Below are 10,748 nucleotides of genomic sequence, written 5' to 3'. Positions count from 1 at the left end.
TGAGACCGATATATATATATATATATATATATAGTACATATATTTTATTTTATTTCAAATAATGAAAAAAAAATTATGGTTTTAGTTTAATAACCCTGGTTAATCCAATCAAAATTGTATTCAGATCAAGCTCAATCGGATGGACTAAAGTGTTTACACAATGGCATTTCTGACCATTTGACACACCAATCCAATTATAAACGGAATATTTGTGGGAATGTAAACATAGCTACTTTATGTTTAGAACAAACCATGAAAATCTCTTCAATGATGCTCACAGACCTCGTTTTACACATAAATCAAATAGAAATTCCTTCTGGGACGGCTTTCAAATTGTCATCATGACTGAGCAGCTCTATAGCAGCTCCATTCATTTATAATATTTGCTTAATTTGATAGGTTAAAATGGCTCTCCGTACATCTGGTCACTTACTCCTGGGTGTAGTGAGGATCTACCACAGAAAAGCCAAGTACCTGCTGGCAGACTGCAATGAGGCTTTTATTAAAATTAAAATGGCTTTTCGCCCAGGTAAGTTGTGGCTGGACTACATAAGAAGTTGGTCCTATTGTACTGCAAGAGATAATATTTTGTGGACTGTTTGACACAGGTGTGGTCGACCTGCCTGAGGAGAACCGTGAAGCTGCCTACAATGCCATTACATTACCCGAAGAATTTCACGACTTCGATCAACCTCTTCCGGACCTGGAGTATGTTCAGCTTTAACTTAGAGATATCAGAAGCTAAATGCATAAAGGTTGTTAGACTTGCATGCAATCAGTGTTGACCCTTCCTTGTGTTGTGGATTGCAGCGACATTGACGTTGCTCAACAGTTCACCCTGAATCAGTCGCGTGTGGAGGAGATCACCATGCGAGAAGAAGTGGGAAACCTCAATCTACTGCAGGAGAATGATTTTGGTATGGCATATACACATCCTCTTTATTCTCTCCGTTATGTTTTAAAAAAATTTTGTCAAATGTTTTTATCTCTTTTTATTGTTTAAATTGATTATGCACTCACATCGCATTGTCCTCATACAGTAGATAATTTATAGCACATTGTCCTCAACAGCTGATTTCGGGATGGATGACCGAGAGATGTTGCGAGAGGAAGGTGCATTTGAAGTGGACATCATCCATGGGGCGTCTGCGTCTAACCTGCTGCTGGAGTCAGAGTCAAGTAGCGGACAGATTGCTGACAAGTCCAATCACCTAGAGTATGACCAATACAAGGATGACTTTGGAGACAACCCTATGGAGAGCACAGAAGGGGGCATGCTGGGTAAGAGAGGCATCCATGAGCACCTTATAAGTTAAAGGGGTCATATGACGTTGCTAAAAAGAACATTATTTGGTGTATTTGGTTTAATGCAATGTGTTTATGCGGTTTAAGATTAAAAAAACACATTATTTTCCACATAATTTACATTATTGTTTCTCCTCTATGCCCCGCCTTTCTGAAACGCGTCGATTTTTACAAAGCTCATCGTTCTGAAAAGCAAGGTGTGCTGTGATTGGCCAGCTATTCAGTGCGTTATGATTGGCCGAATACTTCAAGCGCGTGACAGAAATGTTAACTGCTTTATGCACCAAGAGTTTGTTACACTCCAAAGAGAAAGGAAAAATTTAAATCGCATCATATGACCCCTTTAAAGCTACATTTACAAGCATCCGTTGAGACTGAGCCAGCTGCATTGTGTACCTACAGTGGACAAGCTGCTCAGTAACGAGGATGGAGGTGGTATTTTCGATGACCCTCCAGCCATCACTGAGGGTGTGATGATGCCCCAAGATCACGGTGGAGATGATGATGATGATTTTGACAACCTTTCACGTAAGAATGCATGTAACATAATGATATGTTATATATTACATGTTTGGTCCTATGCATAATAATTCAAAATTTGTATTTTGTTCAATAGCAGCAGGAGGTCCAGACAGTCCTGATTCTGGTCCTATGGAGCAGCTGCCCACCATGACAGACCAGACTGAACAGACCACCCTAGTCCATAATGAGGAGGAGGCTTTTGCTTTGGAGCCCATCGACATCACAGGTCAGCCAGAGCAGAGAAATAGTAGTAATAGTGCAGTAATACAGGGATCAGCAATAAGACTGGCCAGTTAACAGAACTGTCACTTGAACTATCACTATGTTTTCTGGTCACTGATCGGATAGTTTCTGCTTTAATTATTACACCAAGGTAAAATAATCTAGCTGACTGTCATTAAGTTTTGGCAAAAAAATTATAAACAAATTTTATTGTGTACCATATTATCAATATCTAAATATTATATTTTTATATTTTAAAATTATTCATTATCATGTTAATTATATAAATAATTATGATTAATTAATTATATTTAAAATGATAAACGAGTCACTGTGCCATCGTTTTCCAATAAATGTTGATGAATTTTAATCTGTCATGTCAAAAAAACTTGTAACAAATAATTTATTAGGTTTTTAATGTGCAATAATCAGTGGTGAGGTGAGAGGAAAAATTGTCAGGACAAGTATAAATCTGGAAAAAAAAATTTGTTGTATACCACTGTATGTTCAAAAACTTCCAACCAAAAATAAAAAAATAATAATAATTTACTCACCCTAATGTCATTTCCTGAACAAAAGAAGATATTTTTAAAAAATGTTGATAACCAAACAGTTTTTTTCCCACTGATTTTCATTTGTTGGTCTGTACAAGGGAAGTCAATAGGAGATAAAACTGTTTAGCTACCAACATTCTTCAAAATATTTTCTTTCTGTTCCACAGAAGAAAGAAAGTCATACAGGTTTGGAATGATTTCAGGGTGAGTAAATGATGACAGAATTCAAATTTTTGGGTGAACTTTCCCTTTAACAGCATTTTGTGCCAGTGTACCTAAACATCTCTTGCAAACAAAACCTAATTTTGGTTATCTTCGATGCCTTTCATCAAACCATACTCTTACATTATTAGTGAAGGAAACCAAAGCAAAAAGAAAGAGGAAGCTGATTGTGGACAGTGTGAAGGAGCTGGACAGTAAGACCATCCGTGCCCAGCTGAGCGACTACTCGGATATTGTCACCACTCTGGATCTGGCTCCCCCCACCAAGAAGCTGATGATGTGGAAGGAAACAGGAGGAGTGGAGAAGCTCTTCTCTCTGCCAGCTCAGCCCCTCTGGAACAGCAGACTGCTCAAGGTCAGGACAGATCTCTGGAACAAGCTGTGAGACATTAATACAGGCTTTAGTGCAGCAAAATACATAAGTGGCTTTGGATATGGCTGTTTTTGGCACTATTTTACTCATAATTAAACACAGAAATCTGTTAAAACAACTTATTTGGTTGTAGTCTTGCCATTAAATAATGTTGTTTGCCAATGAATTGCTACACAAATTTATACAGCAGGTTTATTAGAAATCTGTCCTAAGACCAGCTCTACCTCTCTGTGTCCAGATGTTCACACGCTGCCTGACCCCTCTGGTGCCCGATGAACTGAGGAAGAAGAGAAAGGGTGGAGAAGCAGACAGCTTGGATGAGTTCCTCAAAGACCTGGAGAACCCTGAGGTGCCACGAGAAGAGGCCCTGTCTCAGCAACGAGACATCATTGGTAAGAGAGGCTGACACATACTGCTAACTACTATTTAGACCACAAGGCGCATGATAAAAGTTTGAGGACAATAAGAAGTAATGGTTGCTGAAAATGCAGCTTTGCCATAACAGGAATAAATTACATTTCAAAAATATATTCAAATAGAAAACAATTATTTTATAATGTAACAACATTTCACAATATTCCTGTTTTGTTGTATTTTTGAATAAATAAATGCAGCCTTGGCGAGCATAAGAAACTTCTTTCGAAAAAAAATCTTACCAACACCAGACTATTTAACAGTAGTGCACTAGTTTGTCACTGATGCCCATGTTTGGCGTTCTGCAGACCAGACCATCCTGGAGGAGCCCAGTGTTCTGCAGGCTTCAGCCATGGAGGGCAGTCACACGACCCTTGATGAATCAGTCATGCCTCCTCCATCTGGACCCTGTGGACAAAAGCGCAAAGCTCAGGACACAGAGCCTGCCTTACCTGTGAGATCTGAAATCAGATTTTTAGTGTGGGATTTGGACCCCACTCTATGTGGTTTGCTAATTTGGTGCTCTCGCTTGTTTTCTTGTAGATGCTTGAGGATGATCGTTCCTCCATTGTGTCCACACGGCACGTGAACATGCAGCAGGTGGACCTTCCACCTGAGGAACCGGGCAACATCTCACAGCTCATCCCTGAACTCGACCTGATAGGAGAGAAGAGCAAAGAGAAGAAGGATGATGAGGAGGAGGAGGAGGTGAGGAGGCTTTAACAAGCACTTTATTTTTTTAATAAGAAATCATGTTTAGTACAGCCAAACAATCTGCAGTCACTTTAACTTTTTCAGCACTAAGTATCATAATAGTACAGCTGTTTAAACTCAATTTTTAAATGCCCATTTTTGTGTATCATTTTTAATTGTGCTATTCCTGTGTATTTTTTTTTTTAATTAATCAGTTATTAAAACATCATATAAGGAATTTGACTATCTGGGCACTGGTTCTACTCGATTCCCATCAGATTACATCACTCAGTTAAATCTAAATTTTTGTTTCAAAGGAGGAGGAAGGTCAAAGCGGAGACCAGGATCAGGAGGAGAGGAAGTGGAACAAGAGGACGCAGCAGATGCTGCACGGTTTACAGGTTTGGCAGAATTTAAACACACACTACATATCGTGATAAACAAGATCTGTCAGGGCATATTTGGTGTAATATGAAGCATAAAATTATTTAATATCTATAAATACCCTTTTAATTCTTCCTCTTATTTTCCACAGAGAGTCATTGCTAAGACCGGTGCAGAATCGATCAGCTTGCTGGATCTGTGCAGAAACAACAACAAGAAACAAGCAGCTGCTAAGTTCTACAGCTTTCTCGTGCTAAAGAAACAGCAGGCAGTGGAGCTCAGGCAGGACGAGCCCTACAGTGACATCATCGCCACCCCTGGCCCCAGATTTCACATTATATAGACTTTTTATGGTCAACACTGGAAGATTTTAATAGTTTTGTTTGTATATGAAGTGTTATGTATTTCTGTGCATGTGCATTTTCATGCATACTACATGTGCACTCAGTCTCACATGGAAACAAAGACTTTTATAAGTGCTTCTTTTTGCCGTTTCTCAATACAAGCATGCACATTGGACAAAAAAGCTAAATGGTTCTGAACTGTTCTGACCTGGTTGAGGTTGAAAATATAATGCTTTTGTTCTCAAACTTACAGAAATGCTTATCTTAGAAAACCGAAATGGTCAGAATGGTGGTAGGTTTTCATAGGAAAGTACAAATCTAATTGTGGTCATTGAAGTGAAATTGCTCAGCTGTTGCCACTCCATTAGTTTGTTGTGCTCACTTGCAAAGACTTTGAGCCTTCAGTTTGTTCTTACTACGAATCTACATCTCCTCCAGAAGTCTGAGATCCGCTAGTGAGCGACGCCTCGTGGTACCATCACAGAGAGGCTCAAAATCACTTTCCAGAACATTCTTGTTCACCACTCCTGGCTGGTGGAACGATCTTCCCACCCCTATCCGGAAGTGGTAGGTTTTCATAGGAAAGTACAAATCTAATTGTGGTCATTGAAGTGAAATTGCTCAGCTGTTGCCACTCCATTAGTTTGTTGTGCTCACTTGCAAAGACTTTGAGCCTTCAGTTTGTTCTTACTACGAATCTACATCTCCTCCAGAAGTCTGAGATCCGCTAGTGAGCGACGCCTCGTGGTACCATCACAGAGAGGCTCAAAATCACTTTCCAGAACATTCTTGTTCACCACTCCTGGCTGGTGGAACGATCTTCCCACCCCTATCCGGAATGCTGAATCCCTGACAATTTTCAAGCGACAGCTGAAAACTCATCTGTTTCGAAGCTACTTGACTTCCTCATAAAAAAAATGTTTTTTTTAATTCTATCTCTTTACTTATTCCTTCTCTCTCTAGCTTGTACTTATTTGAACAATGTCTAGAAACTTGGTATTACAAGCACTTCCTGTATCTGTTTGCCTCTTTAAGAAGAATCGCTTTATGTATCCCCCAGTTGTAAGTCGCTTTGGATAAAAGCGTCTGCACAGTGACTAAATGTAAATGTTCTTTTTAATCACGTTTCCAGATGCTTCTGTTTCATTATTTAATGGGTCCTGTTGTTTTGCATGCTTTGAATTACATGTTGACACGCAACATACTTGTGTTTACTTTCATGAAAGTATTTTCTTTGTTTAAATGTAAAAGAGTAACATTTTAGCTGCTCCAAATATAAAAAAAACATAGTTTGTATGTTTATAAGATATATATTGAATGAAGTATTGGCCTACAGTGTGTTGTTTTTGTTTTTATTTTATTTTTTCAAAAACCTACTACATTATTTCCATAAATTCTCCCTGAGCTTCAGTGTTTTTCATTTACAAATTAAAATAAAATGTTATATACTGTGAAATGCATTTGTTAAAATAATGTTGTACCATTTGTTGTAAAGAAAATTTTTGTAATTGTGCAAGCACTTTTTAAGATGGTCCATAGGTCTTTGGTTTTATCGATGTTACCTGTGACAACTCTGTTTTGTATATCACAATAATTAAACACTTATCTGTTACAGTGCAGTAAAGTCCTTTTTTTAAATGCCTCAAAAACAGCTTGTTTTATTCATATTGGGATAGAAACATATTCATAACAGGTTACATTATTCTTACACATCAGGGGTTTTTTGCCTTTAGACCTGACTTGATACAACCGTGTTACGTTATTTTGTAATAAAAAGTAATTAAATCCCTTTGTCCCTTGACTGAATTGATTATTCAATTAGTCATCCGTGCGTTAGGCATTATATAGACTTTTTATGGTCAACACTGGAAGATTTTAATAGTTTTGTTTGTATATGAAGTGTTATGTATTTCTGTGCATGTGCATTTTCATGCATACTACATGTGCACTCAGTCTCACATGGAAACAAAGACTTTTATAAGTGCTTCTTTTTGCCGTTTCTCAATACAAGCATGCACATTGGACAAAAAAGCTAAATGGTTCTGAACTGTTCTGACCTGGTTGAGGTTGAAAATATAATGCTTTTGTTCTCAAACTTACAGAAATGCTTATCTTAGAAAACCGAAATGGTCAGAATGGTGGTAGGTTTTCATAGGAAAGTACAAATCTAATTGTGGTCATTGAAGTGAAATTGCTCAGCTGTTGCCACTCCATTAGTTTGTTGTGCTCACTTGCAAAGACTTTGAGCCTTCAGTTTGTTCTTACTACGAATCTACATCTCCTCCAGAAGTCTGAGATCCGCTAGTGAGCGACGCCTCGTGGTACCATCACAGAGAGGCTCAAAATCACTTTCCAGAACATTCTTGTTCACCACTCCTGGCTGGTGGAACGATCTTCCCACCCCTATCCGGAATGCTGAATCCCTGACAATTTTCAAGCGACAGCTGAAAACTCATCTGTTTCGAAGCTACTTGACTTCCTCATAAAAAAAATGTTTTTTTTAATTCTATCTCTTTACTTATTCCTTCTCTCTCTAGCTTGTACTTATTTGAACAATGTCTAGAAACTTGGTATTACAAGCACTTCCTGTATCTGTTTGCCTCTTTAAGAAGAATCGCTTTATGTATCCCCCAGTTGTAAGTCGCTTTGGATAAAAGCGTCTGCACAGTGACTAAATGTAAATGTTCTTTTTAATCACGTTTCCAGAAGCTTCTGTTTCATTATTTAATGGGTCCTGTTGTTTTGCATGCTTTGAATTACATGTTGACACGCAACATACTTGTGTTTACTTTCATGAAAGTATTTTCTTTGTTTAAATGTAAAAGAGTAACATTTTAGCTGCTCCAAATATAAAAAAAACATAGTTTGTATGTTTATAAGATATATATTGAATGAAGTATTGGCCTACAGTGTGTTGTTTTTGTTTTTATTTTATTTTTTCAAAAACCTACTACATTATTTCCCTAAATTCTCCCTGAGCTTCAGTGTTTTTCATTTACCCAAAAGCAGCTTTAGTTTTGCTTGTCAGACAGACAAATTAAAATAAAATGTTATATACTGTGATATGCATTTGTTAAAATAATGTTGTACCATTTGTTGTAAAGAAAATTTTTGTAATTGTGCAAGCACTTTTTAAGATGGTCCATAGGTCTTTGGTTTTATCGATGTTACCTGTGACAACTCTGTTTTGTATATCACAATAATTAAACACTTATCTGTTACAGTGCAGTAAAGTCCTTTTTTTAAATGCCTCAAAAACAGCTTGTTTTATTCATATTGGGATAGAAACATATTCATAACAGGTTACATTATTCTTACACATCAGGGGGTTTTTGCCTTTAGACCTGACTTGATACAACCGTGTTACGTTATTTTGTAATAAAAAGTAATTAAATCCCTTTGTCCCTTGACTGAATTGATTATTCAATTAGTCATCCGTGCGTTAGGGGGCGCTGTGACTCATTTGCGCATCATCACCAGCGAAGAAGACTGGAGACAACACGAGGAGGTTTATATGTTACTACCGAAAACAGGTAATGTCATATTTTTAAAAGATGTCAGCTCTGTATCTGTTGTAATACAAACTGAATCCGTTCTCCCCTTTGCGCCTTGTATAGATGATTTAATCATGTTACTGCTGTATTGACAATGAATGGAGTCAATACTGTCAGTCACATAACGGTTGTATAAAAATGTATATGAGATACTAAAATAAAAGAATGTATTTTTACAGTAGCACATAATCAGAATTAACATCATAATACACTACTGTTGCATATTATTCCACCCAGGAAAACTCTTCTGGGTCGTCATGCACGTTTGTCAGCGATGTGTGAGTTTGTTGCTCTCGAGGCCTTTATCTGCAGCTGGCCAGCACCAGCGCTCACATCTCATACTGCTGCAGCACAGCACCAGACAGCCGCCCGTCCACAGACTCTCACAGGGACACAGCAGAGAGACATGGAGACACTTCACGGACCACCAAGCTGGTTCACCAGACGTCTCTAATAAGACTGATCTTGCACAGAAAGAGGTTGTGCCATTCAATTCTGACGTGCATCGAATATCAAGCCAAGTGTCTCTTTCAGATAGTCAAAGTATAGGTATGTATTAAAACTACATATTTGCTTGCATGAGAATCCCTGATTGAGTTGTCATGCTAATAATCTGTCTTGTTTTCTGTAGATTTGGATGTGGCTGTGCGCGCTTCTCCGCTTCAGGAAATCAGCGAGGAGGAAGCAGTCCAGATCCAAGTACCTTCTGCCCTTCCACCAGAATCTTCCACACTCAGACCTTATGTGGATAAATCAGAAACTCTCAGCAAACTGGTTCAGCTCGGTATGTTTCATATCTTAAGTAGGTTATGTTGGATTATTTTGGATTTGTCTAAATTTTTGGTCTTTTTCCAGGTGTCAATCTCTGGGAACTAGAACAGAGACCCAATGTGGGTTCCATGCTGGTTAGACTTGACTTTCATGCCGATGTTGCACCCAGACTACTCTTCCTCAAAGATTTGGGAGTTGAGGAGTCTAAACTGGGCCGACTGCTCACCAAAAACCCCTTTATCCTGACAGAAAGCCTGGACAACCTTGAAGCCAGGTCAGAAAGAGAATGCACACACATATTAAATAAACTGTAGTGCAACACTTTTTTGAACTAATTAGCAGCTTTTAGAAAGATTTGAGACTTGACTTGGCATTGAAACGTCTCTCAGGCTGCCTCATGTGTATTAAATTAATACTCTAGTCTAAATAATTTGACATTTTCTTCTAAAGGATACCTTCTTTCTTTGGTCTATTCATTTTAAGGGTGTCCTACTTGAAGTCAAATAAGTTCAGTAAGCAGTCTGTGGCTGTTATGGTGACCAAAGCTCCATACCTGCTTAACTTCAGTGTTGAGAGACTCGACAATCGGCTTGGATTTTTCCAGAAGCAGTTGGGACTCAGTGCTGAGAAAGTAAAGTGCAATTATGTATATTTTTTTATAGAACAAAAAAGAATCACCATTGAGACCCACTCATGCTTAGAAATGTTTAGTTTGTTTGTTTGTTTAAACAAATAATGGAGTGTTTTTTTACCTCATTTTCATACTGACCTTTAGCATTTGCAGAAGAGCTACATTTACCATGAATGTTGTCATGATTTTTGCTTTCAGACGCGAGATGTTGTGACACGCCTACCAAAACTACTGTGTGGCAGTTTAGAGCCAATTAAGGAGAATCTAAAGGTCTGACACTTTGTTGTTTTGTTTTTCTTTATTATATATATATATATATATATATATATATATATCAGTTAAATGGCCATTAACCGGTTAATAACGTTATTTTATCGTTCCATTTAATATTTGAAATTTGCTGTCAACCAATCAGGAATTCAATTAGCATGGCCTATGCAAATGTGAAGCTGATGCATCCAACGAGTGAAATGCGCGGGCATTTGGATGTGTCCAAGTCGCAATGACAATGCGTTATGCCCGGTTCAGACTACACGATTTTAGCCCGATTTTGCCACGATTTGCTTGACGTAGGGTGTCATGGGGATTCGTAAACGACAATGGGCGTCGGGACGCAAGATTCCATCATTTCAGCACGTGTAGTGTGTCATAGTGGATGACAACTGATTCCGCGTCTGCGATGCTTCACGACAGAAAGAATTTTTTTCCCGTCGTCCATGACGAGTTCTGTCACATTGGTGACGTTGACCAATAGCAGCA

General features: G+C 38.2%; 2 protein-coding genes across 6 annotated transcripts in view; both read left to right on the top strand.

Annotated features, from left to right (window-relative positions):
* Positions 1-5,768, top strand: part of LOC107591647 (double-strand-break repair protein rad21 homolog) — a 9,940-nt gene extending 4,172 nt beyond the window's left edge. Inside the window, exons 1-13 of one of the 4 annotated variants that reach the window (XR_001609893.1) lie at positions 311-529; positions 609-708; positions 811-917; positions 1,072-1,281; positions 1,708-1,833; positions 1,922-2,053; positions 2,957-3,180; positions 3,437-3,590; positions 3,921-4,066; positions 4,156-4,320; positions 4,623-4,706; positions 4,841-5,329; positions 5,605-5,768. Coding sequence is in view for 1 of the 4 variants with exons in the window: in XM_016280866.1 (XP_016136352.1) it covers positions 811-917; positions 1,072-1,281; positions 1,708-1,833; positions 1,922-2,053; positions 2,957-3,180; positions 3,437-3,590; positions 3,921-4,066; positions 4,156-4,320; positions 4,623-4,706; positions 4,841-5,032 (1,540 nt within the window). In the remaining 3 variants the exon portion in view is untranslated. Of the gene's footprint in view, positions 1-310; positions 530-608; positions 709-810; positions 918-1,071; positions 1,282-1,707; positions 1,834-1,921; positions 2,054-2,956; positions 3,181-3,436; positions 3,591-3,920; positions 4,067-4,155; positions 4,321-4,622; positions 4,707-4,840; positions 5,494-5,604 lie in introns of those variants that run through there. The other 3 variants (XR_001609892.1, XR_001609891.1, XM_016280866.1) reach the window with 3 other exon arrangements.
* Positions 5,769-8,465: 2,697 nt separating this feature from the next.
* The window catches only part of LOC107591645 (transcription termination factor 3, mitochondrial-like), a 7,439-nt gene continuing 5,156 nt past the window's right edge, over positions 8,466-10,748 (top strand). For both annotated transcript variants that reach the window (XM_016280863.1, XM_016280864.1), the window contains exons 1-6: positions 8,466-8,566; positions 8,825-9,136; positions 9,219-9,371; positions 9,443-9,632; positions 9,842-9,989; positions 10,188-10,259. In XM_016280863.1, the coding sequence (XP_016136349.1) occupies positions 8,548-8,566; positions 8,825-9,136; positions 9,219-9,371; positions 9,443-9,632; positions 9,842-9,989; positions 10,188-10,259 (894 nt within the window). In that variant the 5' untranslated portion in view covers positions 8,466-8,547. The remainder of the gene's footprint in view (positions 8,567-8,824; positions 9,137-9,218; positions 9,372-9,442; positions 9,633-9,841; positions 9,990-10,187; positions 10,260-10,748) is intronic.

The sequence above is a fragment of the Sinocyclocheilus grahami genome, unplaced genomic scaffold (genome assembly GCF_001515645.1).
Source record: "Sinocyclocheilus grahami isolate Dianchi unplaced genomic scaffold, SAMN03320097.WGS_v1.1 scaffold144.1, whole genome shotgun sequence".
Lineage (NCBI taxonomy): Eukaryota > Metazoa > Chordata > Actinopteri > Cypriniformes > Cyprinidae > Sinocyclocheilus > Sinocyclocheilus grahami.
The sequence above is the reverse complement of the archived record's forward strand: the minus strand, read 5'-3'. Positions and strand labels throughout refer to the sequence as shown.